The sequence below is a fragment of the Elaeis guineensis genome, chromosome 4 (genome assembly GCF_000442705.2).
Source record: "Elaeis guineensis isolate ETL-2024a chromosome 4, EG11, whole genome shotgun sequence".
Lineage (NCBI taxonomy): Eukaryota > Viridiplantae > Streptophyta > Magnoliopsida > Arecales > Arecaceae > Elaeis > Elaeis guineensis.
The window spans coordinates 43,950,113-43,967,497 of NC_025996.2; the positions used below are offsets into that span (position 1 = coordinate 43,950,113).

Here is a 17,385-nt window from a genome sequence, read left to right on the forward strand (position 1 = left end):
TTGATAGGAGATCCTGCAAATAAACAGAAAGAAGGTTAGTGATAAACTTTCTTTTTCTTTTCCTTTCTTTTCCTTTTATTTTTTTTTAATTTTTCCTTTTTCTTATTTCTTTCTCCTTTTTTCTTTTTTCCATATATTCCCTCCACAATATCCATGCTACCCATCTATCTCTCTTTCGTGAAGAACAGCAGAGTGAAGATGTCAATATATGTATGGTATTGAATGATAAAAGAACTGCAGTATTCTTGTATCGGAATAATTGAAAAGCAGATCCATAGTAGCAATCAGAAGTAAATGAAGATAAGTAGACCTCCGAACAAATGGTCGACTCAAGTGAGTCAGTCATAAATTTGAAGCAAAAGAATTGGCCAGCACCAGGGAAAGTAAAATAATGAAACAGTAACAATTGAAATAGTATCCAGCAAAATGTGAATAGGCAAGTTGCTATATGCACAATGCTGCTGCATGTATTCCTGTTAATTGTTAATTTGTAACAACATTTCTCGGGATAACGGCGAACCAGTAATCTTGGATCCTTCTTGGAAGTAGGCTTAGAATAATCAAAAACATCACTGAAAAAATGTGTTAGTTCTATAGAAAGCTGTAAATAAGCAAAGATGAAATTATGAATAACAATATGTATTTGTTTTTTTGATCTTATTTGTTATTCTTTTTTCTTTTTTTTTTCTCAATTCTATTTTTGTTTTTGTTTTCTCTTTTTTTTTCTTTTTCTTTTGCCTTTTTTTTTTTTTTCTTTTTCTTTTCAGATATTCGCTATATGTACATGGAACTTCAGATAGAGGATTGTGGATACAAAAAACTAGAAATTTGTTTCCTCGAGTGCCCCTCTTTTTCACTCTTATACTTTGTATCCCAACATTTCTGCTTCCCGCCATAAGTTTTGTCGTAGTGTCCTTATTTTGGTTCCTCTTACCATCCTCACCGCCGGTTGCGAAGCTATTGTCTTGTAAATATAACTCCATATCCATCTGTTCTAATGAGGTAAGCACAAAAAGGATCTATCATATTATGATCGGTCCATAGAAAATTACCTTGTAAGGCAATGTGTGACATACAATCAGCTACTTGGTTTGCCTCGCAAAATACATGTGATACCTTGAATAGGTTTGCTGCCCGTTTTCATTGCCACAGGTTCTGCAAGAAAGGAATATGAGCATGCGAATAGGTCTTAAGAGAATTAATTCAACTTACAACTGTTGTAAAATTTCCTTCAATCCATACTTGATTTGCATGTTGATCATGAATGGCAGCTCTAACCCCCAACCATGCAGCAATTAACTTAGCCATAGATATAATAGTGTGAGGTAATAGCTTGTCGTCAGTCTGAATCATTTTTTTTTGAAAATTTTGAATAATATAAGTTACAGCAACCTTATCTTCCACAATCAAAGCACCAAAATTGATCTTCTACGAAAGGAGACAACCAAAAAATATGTTTAGATTTTGAACACCAGCAATAATGCTGGAGTAGTTGTCCCAGTGCCAGTATGAAATCTGATTAGATTATACTTTAAAAAAATTAATCTGTAATAAAAAATAATATTTTTTATATAATATGAACAGGATTAGAATTTATCTACTTAAAAATCCTCTCATTTCTGACATTCTAAAGTAGCTGGATAATATATGACAAAATTGATTTTTGACCGTTCTCTGGTGAAGCTGTGGCCAGATACTGGACCGTAGCCGGCAAAGTATCCAGATAGAAGTTCAATCGGCACATAGCTGCCTATTGCTGCCAACTGGTGGACCCGGTTCAACCAAAATATTTTCCATGCAACCGTGAGAGGAAGGGAGGGAGATCGTCATCAGCATCTGGTTCCGTCTCTTGACCCAAAACAAAGGGGCGAAGTGTTCTGGATTCCCTTGAGAGCCGGGCCTTGTCTTCCAGTTCCTCAAGCAGCAACCTCTTTCCTCTCGAAGAGAGAATTTCCACGCAGGAGGTCGAATTTTCTGTCGCGCTGCTGCTTGCTTTCGCCCAGTTTAATTAGATTTCCCCTCTGAGTTTGTTTCTCTAGCGTAATCTATGCCACTTGAGTATTCCAATTGATGTTGCTCTTCTCAAAGCCTAAATAAAAGATAGGGTTTATATGTCTTCGATTGACGTAATTTTGATATGTGTAATAATCTCAGCAATACAAATTGTAAACTTTGTCATGTTTTATATTTTTTTTGCTGGTGAAATGCATCAGAATTCATACGAACGCTTTTGCTATAGGTTAACTCATAATTCCATAAAGTAATGAGCTCTTTTTCACAACAGCGTTAAAGAGTTAGGTTTTGTTTTCTGTATAATTTATGCTTCGGCTTCTTACCATCTTCATGTGCTTGTTTCTGGCTGAAGGGTGCTTGACCATGGAAACCGAGGGAAAAGGTGAAATATGTGACTGTAACGTCAAACTGGTAATCTCTCTCTATATATTTTCTTCAGTAAAGGGAAAAAAGTAGTCTTTCTTGAAAAAAGTAACAGTTGGAGCTAATGGCTACAGATATTGCTGTATGGCAGAGGGACAATCCTAAGAGGCGGAAGGACAAAGTTTATGTTGGATGTGGAGCAGGTTTTGGTGGAGATAGGCCGTTGGCTGCTCTCAAATTGCTTCAAAGAGTGAAAGAACTTGATTATCTTGTGCTTGAATGTTTGGCTGAGAGGACACTAGCTGATCGCTACCAAGTTATGATGACTGGAGGAAAAGGCTATGATTCTCGAAGTATGCTGCTTTCCTTGAATCAATTCTGAACTGTAAACTCTTGATCAATCAAACAGTGAAAATCTTTATGCATATTAGTTCCAATGTGCAATGCATGCCAATAGAACAAATCTAATGAGAAAGGGTTTCTCTTTATGCTTATCTATGGTACACATACGTTCATTTATAGGAATCTATGTCAACAGGCTAATGTTGTTTGCTAGTTTGATTATTTTTTGAGAATGCTTGTTAGTTGGATTCGAACCACTTTTCTCTGATTACTTCCAGTTCAATCCACACTACTGATCAGCCATCATCAGTATCTTTTCTGATTTTCTAATCATTCTGTCATGTGCGGGCAATCCATTTATTTGCAGTTTCAGATTGGATGTCTCTGCTTCTGCCTTTATCTGTGGCAAGAGGAGTCTGTATTGTCACTAATATGGGTGCAAGTAATAATCTTCTCACTGGTGATAAATCTGCAAAGAAATTCAATGACCTTCTTTACTGATTGTGCGTGTTGAAACTCTCAAATTGAAGTGGACCCACTTGGCGCACAAAAAGAAGTTCTGGATGTTGCTAATGATTTGGGACTTGATATAATTGTCTCCATTGCTTATGAGGTTTCTTTGGACAAATTAGGTAAGAATGAAATATCTTTATTGGAATAAGGTTATGCTTCCCCAGCTAACCAATTTGGAAAAGGATGCTACACTTCTTTTACTTCTCACTTTAAAAAAGTAGTTTAACAAGTTGAATTGACATGCTGTTTCTTATTATTTGCTTTTAAGACTTTAGTCTTTATCCATAATACTGGCATGGCTAGGTCTTGCATTACTGGTTCATCCAGTTTTTTTTGTTTTCGACTGCAAGATAATGATCTTGAAGCTCCTCACGTATTTTTCAGGACTGCATTTGTCATCTGAAGGATCTGATAAAAGGCGAGGTGTAAGTTTCCAACCACTTTGATATATAATTTGTCAAACTTTGGGCATTTACTGGAGGGTTTTGGGTATTATCTTAGTTGTTGACATGGCTACGCATATTATATATATGCATATACTAGCATATATAACATAACCATAACCAAAAATCCATTTTTTGATCCGTCATCACCATTTGTTACTCTTGAGAGGCTACATCCTTCTTCAGTATAGCTTTTGCATATCTTTTTACACAACTGCTATCCATATTATATTTTCTCCTTATCTTTTTTCTTGGTCTTTGGACACAGATCTGTGTTCCTCTTGTTTTAAGCTGCTTCTTTGGTTTTCATTGATTATGCTCATAATATCACTGATTCACTACTTCACGTTCGTATGTCACCTAATCAGGTTTCCACCACCATTTCCTTAACTTGTGCAGCACCAAAGAAATGTGTTCTACATTGCATCCAGTTCTACAGTGAACTTGTCTAGCCATGTTACACGTGCATTAAACCTTTTTATTTCCCAACATTCTGTACCCTGTAATTTTGAACCTTTTGTTGTTTTATGAGTGTTTTAATGAATTTTTACTCCATGCCTCATACAGAAGTACTGCACATTCATCAGTAGAACGAAAATCACATGCTGACTGTGTCCATGATCCATCCATCTGTACTAGACATGTTCCCTTCTATGTCTGCATTTCTTTCTTTAAAAAAAAAAAAGTTATTGCAGCAAGTGTGATCATGTTTGTGGCTATCAATTTTACCTGGATTGTGTTTTCATATTTTACTTCCATCAAAATTCCTGGAATTTGTTTTAGTTCTGCAGTATTTTGTTCCAAAGCTTTTCCACCAAATCCAATGATGGTCTGTACCTTTTTATTCTGGGAGCTGCAAGATAAATTTACTCTTGGATTTCAAAATAATTAATTATACACATGCATGGATCTTTTAATGGGCATTGATATACAAGGTGCCCCACCAGTCTTGTTTCATTTGTAACATTATATTTGCCAAAAACTATCATCATGACATATCACAATATAAAAGAAATGTTGTCTTGATTTCTGTTGTGGTCTAGCCTCGGCATCTGTAGAATCTTTTTTTTCTTTGTTATAATAAGGATGTCTGCCTCTGTTATTGTCAAAATACCATTTAAATGCTCTTTGCTTCTTTGACGCCTACTTCATAATATTACCTTCTCCACGTCCATAAAAACCATGTAATTTTTCCCCCTTTCCCATCTTTTCATGAGTTGCCCAAGAAAGAAAACAACGACCATGAGAATTGCTCTTTTAGATGTTTTTATCTTTTTTACATCACCTTATGCTGTTAGTTGCTGGAAAACATAATTTATATGCAACCAAGTTTGAAAAGTAAACCAGTCTGCCCAAAAAGAGACACTTAAAGAAACTGATGAGTAACTATGGGGAAACTACCGAAGAAAATAATTACCATGCAGTGTTCATGCTATCATTTCCTGTGTGTTTCCCAAAATGCCCCATATAATTCTATGAACTATTTTCTTCCCGAATTTAGTACTCTTTTTATATCTCCTTTCCCACTTTTACATGCTTCTTCGCTCTTTCATTAACAACAGTAGACACTAGACACTGTGGTTTCTAGTGTGGCCCATAATTCAATTAAATGATAGTTGACACCAGTTTGTATGGCATTTTTTTTTTCCTTATTAGTGAGTCAATCATTTGATATTTCCTTATCAGAATTCTCACATAAAGGTATTTCCTTATTAGATGACCTATTGACTGGTTAACCAATTAACTTGGTTTCCCCATTATTATCGAAAACCACCTTCTTTCTTTTCTTTTTTTTTTTTAAATTTTTATTAAAGACCATACTGTTATCTCTGCATAAATTATTAGAATTAAAATGTGGTTTCACCCCCATCTGACTTAATTTTATTTCCCAAGTAGTTCTTCTTCTGGTTAAGTTTTCATTTGATAACTTCTGAAAATGACATTTTTATCGTTGCTGTATTTGATCTCGCACCAAAATTGAGTTGTCTGAATTATAATGCACCTAATGCGATACATTTGCCTACTTTCTGAACTTAAACAATTCACACTCTTGGCATATATTGAGCCTAACAGCCCTAACGTATTACTCAAATCATCATATGGACATGCTTATCTTTGCAAGAAGGCTTCGACTTTCAAGCTCTTCTATTTAAGCAGATCTGGTTATGCTTTTCAATGATAGTAGTTAACATTTACATGGTCAATATTCCTGTGCACATACATTCTGTGCTTTTGATGTTTCATACATTAGTTGAGTGGCGATTCACATGTATTCTTTCTATAGTATAAACAGTCCATATGTACTGTTCCAAGAAATATATCTAATGTTTCAGCTGAATGCATGAAGGGTATTAGCACATATCTAGGAGCAGCTCCCATTGTTCAATGCCTAGAGAGATATGAACCAAATGTTGTGATTACTTCTAGAGTTGCTGATGCTGCACTTTTCTTAGCTCCAATGGTATGACAATCATGCCATATTGTTCTATTTACATATTCTCTCTGAATATATAATTTCATGGTCTGCAATTATAAATTCTGGTGCATGTCTTTTCTTCGTGATACAAGGACTATGGGAAAAGCTCTGGGAAAGCCTTTTCTGTATTTAAGTGTTATCTTGTTTATGTGGACTTTAATAAAATAGTTATCAGAAACATGTCTCTTAAGTACACTAAGATTAAATCATTTCAGTAACTTGTGGTTTTTGGTCAAGTTTTCTGTGATATTCTTATCTTATAATCTTGACTTTCATATCTGGTAAAGCCTCAGTTTCAATTTATACCATTTAAACGTATCATAATTAAAGACCAATACCTCTTATATCCAGATATTTTTGTGCAAATGGATGATGAAATTTGATCTGTCTATTACTTTAGACTGAAACTGTCATCCATTCTTCCTCATGCTGTTTTATGAGCAGAATGCTAGATCTGCATGTTCATCTCATGGAAAAGTATGATTCTGCGAATGGATGACATATTCTGATTGTATGTGTAACCCACTTGGCAACATCTGTGCTAGTGTGATATAATGGCTTTTCTGTAATGTTTTTGTGTTCAGCTATTCATGGTCATCTCAGTGTTTACATAAATATCTTTTGTGCATAAAGCTAAGCCTGATAATTGAACTAAGGTAAAGAGCTGGCCATTATTTGCTTGAAAGTTCAACAAAAATCAGAATTGCCTAGAATACCTAAAATTTTATCACTAATTTATGTGATTGTTTTGGGATCAAGAAAATAATGCAGGAAAGTAGAGCAAGATGTGTTAGATTTTAAGTGGTAATTTGTATTGGTAATGAAAAATTAGTACAAGAGCCCCTATTCAGAAAAACAAAACTAACTGAAATGCCAAAACAAATTTCAAAGTAGAAATATAAAAAATAATTCAGAAAATGGTCAACGCCACATCCCCATGTTGATCAGGCAACACTGAAATGCTGACATAGAATGGCTCATGAGATTGGGACCTTCCCTTAGAATAACTTGAAATCTACAAACCTCAACACGAAAGATGCTTCCCTTATTGACTTCAACCCTGACTTCTCTTTATTGCACTGCCATAATTTCCACTTCATAACAATCATGGAGATGGAAACACAAAATTGACTCCAATAAGACAGGTTCATGCATATGGTTTAATGATGATGACCTCCTACAATAAGCTGCTCTTTCTTCAAATCAGTGAATTCATGCTATTTCTATTAGCAAATAACAGATGTTCAGTGTCAAGCTCTATATAAGCTTTTGTATATGGGAAGTTTATTTTTGGAACTAAGAAGACAAAAATGTTAGAAAATGTCTGCAGTTATTGGTAACAATAAGCTTTGAAAGATGATCAACTAGATTAATTTGATGCATGTTGACCTGGGTTACTGTAGCTTCAACCATAACCCTGCTTGGTGCTGTCATCTGCTCAGCTTCAAGTTCATATCCATCGTCATTTATTAAAAGCTTATTCTGGAACTAAGAAAGCAAGTGAAATTATAAATAACAATGGTTTTTAAGAATAGTCATCTGGGTTTCAACTCATTCTGAGTTGGGTTGATCAGTGCCACCCAAACTGTAATCCTGCTAGGCAACTTGTGTTTCGTTAATTTTTAGATATTGCTATGTATATAGGTCTGCCGAGTTAATTTGTTTCTAAAATGTTAATGTTCTTTACTCTTTTAAAGGTACAATATGACCAAATTAGAGGGTTGAACTCTGTCAAGTGCATAAATGCTATGATGCTGATGGGCAGTGATGATCCCAGTTCTTGAACTGATTGATATTAATTTTTGAAGTTCTTTTTTGATTTTTTTTTTTTTAAAATCTTGAAAGCATGATTGCTTTTACAAACCCTAATTTTGTATCAACATTCTACTCTACATGCATATTTATATAATTACTAAGAAGGTTCTTATTGAAGTGTTCTCAATATTTGATTGATGCATCTGGAATCATGCACTGTTTTTGATCACACTCTCTTTTCATGGATGAAAATAATTGTTTATCCACTTTTGCTAGCATTCTTTTCGTGGAGCAAAACAATATTAGAAAACCATTGTCTTCGTAGGCATGCATTTGTTGGATCCATGATATTATATAAGTTGCAGATCTCTTGGCTAGTGATCTTTTATCAAGATGGTTTTTTATAATTTTTTATTTTTGTAATGGACATGCTATTGTTATATTTGCTCTGGAATACCTACCATTATATCTACTCGTCTAGAGAATGCATGCACTGACACACATAACCAACTGTTGACTATGCTGTGCTTTACGTGTTGTACAAGCAATATGAGCAATTTTAGTTCATTATTTAGGTATATGAACTAGGTTGGAACTGGAATGACTTCAAACAGCTAGCACAAGGTGCTTTGGCTGGGCATCTTCTTGAGTGTGGTTGTCAACTCACTGGTGGATATTTCATGCATCCAGGTACACCCTTAGTTTATCATATTTCTACAGTAGAGTAGAATTCACGTTTGCTTTTGGTAGAGCCTAAATTTGCTTGTGCATGCGAATACATTTTCCTGTCACCAATTTTCTATGGTCTGCTGATTAGAATTGTTTGCATGTTTTAAAGCAGGAGATAAGAACCGAGATATTTCTTTTGAACAACTTTTAGATTTATCACTTCCTTTTGCTGAAATTAGTTGTGAGGGAGAAGTATGTGTAGCAAAGGCAGATGGTAGTGGAGGTGTTTTGAACTGTAGCACTTGTGCCCAGCAGCTTCTTTATGAGGTTGGAGATCCTGGTTCATATATTACTCCTGACGTGGTGAGTCAAAATAATAATTATAATCATCATACATAGGCAGATCCATCAGAATTTTGACTAAGCAAAATATGTCAGATCATAGATTTGCGGTATGTCTACTTCTGTCCATTATCCAACAACAGAGTTCTCTGCAACGGGGCAAAACCATCTAATATCCAAATCTCTGACAAACTTCTGCAATTGATTCCACTGGTATGAATTCTTTGATGGTAACATAGAAAGATAACTAGTTACTCATGCAGACACTCATTGTTTCTCTTATCACAAAAAAATTGGTTCTACCATTCTTCTAAGTAGTCTTACAGAACTTAGATTGTTTACCTGAAATTTCAGTGCCAGCAATAATTATAACCATTTTTAAGTTTCAAGGTTTAGGTTCATTATATTTAGTTGTGCTGGCATCACCAATGATGCCCTCCACTTGCTAAACATATATAAATTTTTTATAGTTGCCCTTTAACTCTCTTTTTTCTTCATATCAAGACCTAGTAAAACCTGCATACAAAGATTATCTCAAAAATTTATCCAAAAGGAATTAAAATTCTTGAGAATGCCTTAAGCTGGCAGTGAGAGATGGTGGTAATGGATAAATTCACCCCTCCAGGTTCAGACTTTGTCAAGTTGTCCAAGGAGTACAGTTAGTTTCCAGGCAGTGGAATCCTTGAACATTCAGGTGGCAGCTTTGTAGGTGGACTGCCTGGTAACCTAGGAGCCATTGCTTATTGAGTAATATGCGAAAAAGAAAATTATATGGAAAGAAGGAAAGAAAAATTAATTCAAGTAGCAACAAGTGATACTTTATCCATACGCAGTTTACAAGTTCAAGTTAGTTAATATTTTCAAACTCTCAATAAACAATTATCCACACATACTGCTTTGTTTCATTCTTATGACATGTGGACCTGCTTCATGATTTTAGTAGGAGATGGGTGCAAAATCGTAGCTAGACTCAATTAAGTTAATTTGGTTTCCAAAATTACTTTGTGGTTGCCATATGGCTGCGTTTATGTGTATAACTGCTTTCTTTTGTGCCACTCGTGTATCCTCTCTTTATTCTTTTCTTTTGGAGGGTAAATATGAAATTATATTATATAAAAAAACCTTTACTTCTCTTAAATCCTCTTCTAAAATAGCAGAGAAAATTTTATAAAAGAAGGTTATGGATTTCCTTGGAATCTTGTCTCTTTTGCCAGAAAATCTGCAGCTTGATTTGCTGCTCTGAATATGGCTGGTTTTCAATTGGACAAGCTAGTGATTCTTGCCTTGATATAAATAGTTTCTGTCACTGCTTACTAATCAACTAGGGTACATCAATGTCTAAAAAATGGACCTCTATTAGAGTTCTACTCCATCTCAAAACATGCTTCCAGCCCTTGAATTTGGTCAGATAAATCGTGAATGCTCCAACTTTCTGCAAGAACCAACATAGGCATCCTGGCACTGTCTTACAAGGATGCTCTCTGACCTAGTTAGGTTGAACACACATCAGTGTGTGGTATGCCTATGGCTGCAATATCATTTATCCAGTAGTTCTCTCCTTTTTAATTATATTTTTCAAAGCTTTGTTGCCTTATCTTGAAAGCCACCAAAATAAGTCAAACAGTCAAAGAACAAAATCAGTCAAAAAAATAAGTTACCAAATATTTATCCTAAACAGGACTCTTAGATAAACATAGGAACCTCCAAAGGTCTATAAAGAAAATTACTAGAATAATATGATACCAATTAACTTACCGAGTGAGAACTCTTGAATAGATTTGGAAGCCTTTAAAAATCTGTATCAATAAAATCAAAGCTCCTGATATTGTGAATGTGACCCATTACATAGTCAAACTTAAACACATAAAGAACAAATCCCATGATATTTCTCCACTTGTCCTAGACCTAGAACTAAGTTAGAACATAGACAAAGAAACCGATATGAAACTGAGTTATAATAGCTGGGTTGTTCTGCTAACATGTGTCAAATAGAAGAGTATATGTGAAATAATGCCTACACGAAGGCGATTGACCAAGATAGCATAAATTGTAAAATTATCCTACATCAAGAAGATGTTATTAGGTAGAATTCTATAGCTTACACGGAATGAGATGGTGTTATGACTAATGCAAAAAAGACAGCAAGCGGTTATTTTTGGTTCTTTCTGTCTCCTGCAGATGAAAGGGTAACAAAAACTACAGGAAGCAAAGCAGGGTATGCTACCAGTCAGAGAAAGTAAGATCTTAGCTTAGATTATTGGGTAACAAAGTGACGCAAAAGGTACCAGATCGAGCTTAGGATGGGTAAATTATAATAAAAGAAGACACTATAGAGGTTGCCGGATGTAAGTAGGTTAAACCTAGAGTAAGTGTGAGAGCAGGTTATGGTGCCAAAGGTAAGAACCCATCTTTGAAGGAGAATCTTGTGAATTGGGATTCACTAAGAATTTCCTCCTTGAAGTAAAAAGAGCTATAATGTATAAAGTGACGTTGAAGCAATGTTCAACTATTTGGGGGGTTTTGTAGCTCTTGCTATATCTTGTTTTAATTGGCAATATCATGGTTTTGTCTATAAGGAACAAGGATTCAAGACTCAATTAATACTCATTCATACCTCAGTTTGTACTGGGTGTACTTGATCGGTCAGGTGAGAGGATGAGTCTTGGGATGCCTCCAATACCTTAAGACCTTATGAACTAGGTTTCTTCTAGCTGGTATCCCTTGATGCCACTATTATCGAATCAAAAGAGTATTAACTCTCTTTTTTGGTTGCCTATTGGGAAAAACTCACTCTTTAGCTCTTATTTGGGGCAATTGACTCTAATTTTGTCGTTTGTCCTATAAAAATTCACTTGGAATCAAGGATAACTCCTTACCTTTTCTTTTGGAATTAATAGTAGTCAAATTTCACAAAATTATGGGGAAGATTGCCATTTTTTCCATTCAGCATGGATCTACAATATTTTGTTGGTTGGGCATCAACCTACAAAGCCATGTTTTTTAGTGTATATTTTTGTATGCAATTATCTTTATCATTGAATAAATATATTATGATTTTGGAAAAATAATTGTAGCATGTTTCGGATACTTGAGTATATCATGTGTTCCTTGGCCTCTTATGAAGAACTACTAGATTCGTATATCCAAGGGATATCAGACAATTGGGTATTTGTCTGGGAGTCTATTCTGAGCTAGGGTTTGCAAGCTTAGGGATTAATTTTTTTTCCTCTTCTTTGAATTAGCAATGAGAGAGCTAATCATGTATAAATGTGATTCATTTTTGACTCAACAAGTTGATTGAAGATAGAAATTGATAAGGTGTTGCTGATTTATTCTTGTATTATAATTGACAGAATAAGTTGTTGAAACTTGGATAGCTTTAGCTAAGTATGTTGGTGAATAAAGACAATTTCAAAAACAAGAAACTACTATTACCAATAACAATAGGATAATGAGGCGGTTACTTTAAATCTTGCCACTTGAAGGATTCACCATTAGACCTAATTGACCCAATGATCTGCCATAGGTCAATATAACTCATAATGGAACTTACATGTCCTTTTTGGTGATTCAAATTATATTGGTCTTAATTCATTTCAGGTTAGTATCTCTGAATGCTTCATTTACAAACTAGAGAAGTTGTAAACTAGATCGTAATGCTCGAACTTGGTGGGAATTTTTCAGTCAATGGGTTTACTAAAACTGCTATCATTCTTTTAAGCTAAATATTTTACTATCATGTGCTGCTAGGATTTGAACAAGTAATGCTCATCTCATGGTATTATATTCAATGGAAGAATGATGACTTTGTTAGGTTGCATACCTGCCTGCATGTGTTTGTGCATTAGCACGCATGCATGTGAGTGCATGCTTGTGGGTGGGTGGGAGGAAGGGGAAGGGATTTCTAGAGGCAAAAACTTCTTAAAAATTCTGGAATACAGTAGTTATGTGTCAAATGGGTGTATTACAATTCAATGTGTTATTAAAAAAAAGAAAAAAAAAAGGCCTTTAGTTTCATCCCATCTTGGAGTTTTCATTATCAACAACTAAATTTTGAATTCTTTTACCAAAGGAAAGAGAACATAATTTGGACTATGGTCAGAGGAGAAGTGTTTATAACAAAATTATTTGTATACAGAAAAGTGGGACTGTGGGGGGTGGGATGGTAAAAGGTTGTAAAAGAACAAAAAATCTTGAATAGAATTTTCATCGGTCCTTTGTCAAATGGGTGAATACAAATCAATGTGTTGTACAAAAAAAGACAAAAGGACTCATACTGCCTTTATGGAGCATGGGACTGAGGCATGCTTCCATCCTCTTTTGGATTCTCTCTCTCTCTCTCTCTCTCTCTGGAAGAAAAAGTTAGGCAAAGTCCAGAGAGATTTCATTATCCTGAGATTTTCATTATTAACATATAATTCTGAATGCAAGCAGAAGAAAAGTGTTGGGAAAAAAAAGCTTTATATACCGAAAAGATGCAGTAAAGGCATAATGAAGTGAAAATGAATAGGACCCCGAAGTCATAGACTTTCTTATTGGAATGGCAAAGGACTGGAGGATAAAATAGATATAAGATCAAAATATTTTTTTAAAGAAAAGGAACAACATCCATGGGCTGTTTATCTTCCTCTTTTTCTTCCTTCCCTTGAAGTTTGTACGAGTTTCTGATCTCCTTTATGTTCTTTTTTCTTCATTCATATGTCCGTTTAAGTATGAACTCTATTTTGGAAACATCAGGAGGTATGAAGGAATTGGAAAGGTTGGGTGGTTGGAAGCATGGACTGAAGGGAAGAAGTTTCTATTGAAAAAGTGAGAGAATTGTTTACTTCCTCTTCCCTTAAACCAGTTAGTTGTTAATTGTTATTTAACGAAAAACCTCCCCACCTCCCTCTTTATATAGAAGCCATGCAAAGATCAGCCACAAAGTTCTAGCTCAGGGATCTCATCCAACTTTCATCCCGTAATAACAATTGTTAAACACCTAAACTATAAAATTCCGGTATTGTGGGAGCAAATTATTTCTAAGCTATAGCAAAGCTAGTAAATACCTAAATTTTTCAAAGGGCAGTTACTGCTGCTTGAGCCCACTGATTCGACCCACAATTTTAGTAGCTTATGCTCCATCCTTGTTCTAATTCATATATTTGGATGATGTTATTAGTTTTTTCAAGTCTTTCAGGATTGCGGATGGAAAAGTTGGGGAGAAATATCTTATGGAGGATATAGATGTGTCAAACGTGCTGAGGCTGCTGAGTTTCTGGTCAGTAAGTTCATATTTGATCTGCATATGCAATTGCTTTTCTGATCTAGATAATTCATTTAATTTAAAATAGTTTCTAAAGAAAAATCCAGTCTTGTTAGATAACTGTCCAAATTTCTTGTGCCATTTCTTTAAAGCAATGTCCCGACAGGAGAATTCAGTTTACAAATTTATACTATTATGTTGCATATCAATCTTATTGAAGCATCACATGCTTGCATTATCTATTAGGTCAGGTCATGGATGGATGAAGCATGTCCTGGAGTTAAAGATTGTATCGTCTCATATATTATTGGACATGACAGCTTGAAAGCAACTGGAAGTAACAGAGGTACTTACTCTATGGAGCATGTAATGGATATAAGGCTTCGTATGGATGGTTTATTCAAGCTGAAGGAGCATGCAGTTCGCTTTGTCGAAGAGTTTACAGCTCTCTACACAAATGGACCAGCTGGTGGTGGTGGAATATGGTACATAAGTCACGAATTCTTTTATTTCCTATGTTAGTTTGAAACTTACGTCATGCATGAGTGTAAAAATTGATTGTCATATATTTTATATGAGATCGCTATATTCAGGTGCAATTTGTCCTAGCAAATTCCATAAATGGATTAATTTCTTCTTGATGATTGGAAACAAGTTGACATGAATATTGTCTATCTATTGCATTGGGGTCAACCTTCATATCTGAATTATTTGTTCTCAAATGCAGTACTGGACTCAAGAAGGAGATAGTTCTTGAAAAGGAACTGGTAAGTTTCATCATTTTACATAGATGGTAGATTCATTAGACATAATGAACTAAGAGATAGACAAGAAATGCTTTTGTAAGGTATAAATAAGTACTTCAAGAGATTTCATTCTTCACAAACACTTCCCTTTGGTGGTCAATCATTCTTTACAAATACTTACCTCCTGCTACCCAAAATGTATATTTCCTGTACAACTCCAACAGCTCAGCTTGGATTCCAGCATTCGATCAGCTGTGAAATTTGACTGTCTAAACTTCTGATATTTGTTTGCTTGTTTGCATCTATTCTGGTGGAAGAGCCTCCAGATGTCCAAGCAGCGAACAATTTCAGGGTTTCAGTTGAAGTCTATGTGGGTCCATTTAGCCTCTAAATAGCTCCGTTGACTTTCTCACCTAACTTAACAGCTACAAAAAAATGGCTCTGCTTTTCAACAGAATTTTGGAACAGGAATTGATGTTGTGGGGATATGGGAGTGAATCATGTGTTGATTGACAGACCTCCACCTCCATTTTCATAACCTTCACTTCCACAGCAACTGAATGTGGCATGACTATTTATGGCTTCATTTTATACCAATCTGCTAGAAATTTGTTCCATAGTGGTCAAACTGTGCAATAATTTGATTGTTCTCATTCAAAAAGATTGCAGTAGGATTCCAGAAACAAAATCATAAAGTTGAGACTGTCTGTGGTTGTGGTATCAACTTACCATAATGCATCTTAGCGACTTAGCCCGAGGTTTGTACTTTGTAGGTTGAACGTGAATGCATTTTCTGGCGAACAGAAATGATGAGATCAAATTCTACACATCAATGCATTAAAGGTGCTGCATATGATGAATCAGAACAAACCCACAGAGAATGGACAAAATCATTAGTTATTCCAAAAGTCATTTATGCAAACAGCATGGTGTCCTCAGCACTTGCAGTTGCTGTTCCATCCAACAAGAAGATTCCTCTATATGAAGTTGCACATAGCAGAGCTGGCGACAAAGGAAATGACTTGAACTTCTCCATCATCCCTCATTTCCCAAGAGATATTGAGAGGCTTAAAATGGTTATAACACCAAATTGGGTCAAGGAGGTGGTGTCACCTCTTCTTGATGCTTCATCATTTCCTGATCCTCAAGCTATCAAGCAGAGAAGCAATCGGCTGGAGCAGGTGATGGTGGAGATCTATGAAGTCACCGGCATTTATTCTTTGAATGTTGTGGTGCGCAATATTCTTGATGGTGGTGTCAATTGTTCTCGAAGAATAGATCGACATGGGAAGACTCTGTCTGATCTCATCTTGTGTCAGGAGGTTGTGCTGCCTCCATTTCCACATGAAAGCGCATGAAATCCACTTTTATACATTGTTGAACACCAAACCGCACAGATCTACTTAACCAAATAGATGGTTCCTTTATTCCAAACCATCGATTTACCCTGCTTCTGTGCATGAAACACTCAAAAAGCTTATGAATGATTGCAATTTCTTTACTGTGCTGTGATGCTTCTGTTTCTTTAATTTGTCCCAAGTTCAAACGTGGAAGGAGTGATTGAGGTCATGAATATTTTCAATAATAAAATCTTCAAGCTTTGGTACGGTGGTAGCTAGGATTAAGATGGTTCTTTCTGGTTATCCTCTCTGTTGATGTATAACGTGTACGGAGTTGTTGGATGGCACTTCTATTTCAGGTAGTAGTAATATCATGTGTCTTGCATTGCATCTTACAGCAGATTGGCCCCTTTTCATTGTTCAATGTGGGTGCATGCATCCCTTTCTATGTCTGTATGGGCTTTGATTTTATTTACAATATGACGGTGATTATAGGACGCAGTTGCTGCTATCGATTATTTATTTTAATAATGTAGATGGCTGCAAGATATATCGAGCATCCTAAATCAATGGATTAAAAGTCATCACTAATGTTTTTTGCGTTTCTTGACTAAATAAATTTGAAATACCATGCCTGTCCTTCCTTATGATTATGTGTAACAGGCTGCGTTTAGTACAAAAGAAATTGAATACAGTAACCTGATAGGAACAAAAAAGTTCAAGTGAACTTGTGGTCATTAAAGTCCTGGTCATGTAGGCTTGATTTGGATGCTGAACAGCCAACCACCCTTTGGATAACTTTAACCATTGGTATTCACTCTCAAGCCAGCTAACCGACAAATAACTTTATTGGCTACTTGGTTGGTACTCTCATGGTTAGTGGGATAAAGTTGTGGACAAAGCAAAAAGTAGAGAGAGAGAGAGAGAGAGAGAGAGAGAGAGCGCTTTTTGGATGGTTAAATTTATTTCACCCTTCCCTGAGATAAGTTTAACCTGGTTAAGTATCTTTTTCTCCCATTGACCGAATAAGTTTATTCACCACTTTTTGAGTGGTCTTTGGCTGGGTAGCTGGATAACTTTATGCTATCCACCCTTTAACCAGCATCCAAACACTGAGCCGCTTCTTACAATAAGGATT

The 17,385-nt window shown here is 35.5% G+C and overlaps 1 protein-coding gene across 4 annotated transcripts; it reads left to right on the forward strand.

Annotated features, from left to right (window-relative positions):
• Positions 1-1,736: 1,736 nt before the first annotated feature.
• On the forward strand, positions 1,737-16,408 carry LOC105032372 (uncharacterized). Of its 4 annotated transcripts, none has more exons than XM_029261012.2 (14): positions 1,737-1,964; positions 2,366-2,424; positions 2,528-2,729; positions 3,086-3,160; positions 3,249-3,350; positions 3,616-3,656; positions 5,959-6,135; positions 8,481-8,595; positions 8,747-8,937; positions 9,013-9,129; positions 14,096-14,176; positions 14,408-14,646; positions 14,889-14,928; positions 15,681-16,408. In XM_029261012.2, the coding sequence occupies exons 2-14, from the start codon at positions 2,377-2,379 to the stop codon at positions 16,263-16,265; spliced, it is 2,013 nt and encodes a 670-aa protein (XP_029116845.2). In that variant the 5' UTR covers positions 1,737-1,964; positions 2,366-2,376; the 3' UTR covers positions 16,266-16,408. The 4 variants fall into 4 exon arrangements, with proteins under 4 accessions (XP_029116845.2, XP_019701834.1, XP_029116844.2 ...); XM_019846275.3 differs by having other exon boundaries at positions 6,022-6,135; positions 8,744-8,937; XM_029261011.2 differs by having other exon boundaries at positions 1,738-1,964; positions 6,022-6,135.
• Positions 16,409-17,385: the final 977 nt, after the last annotated feature.

Coding starts and splice junctions, on each gene's coding strand:
- LOC105032372 (XM_029261012.2), top strand. CDS start 2,377: ATGGAAACCGAGGGAAAAGGTGAAATATGTGACTGTAACGTCAAACTG. Junction 2,425..2,527: donor GTGACTGTAACGTCAAACTG/GTAATCTCTCTC, acceptor GCTGTATGGCAG/AGGGACAATCCTAAGAGGCG. Junction 3,657..5,958: donor GATCTGATAAAAGGCGAGGT/GTAAGTTTCCAA, acceptor TTCTTTCTATAG/TATAAACAGTCCATATGTAC.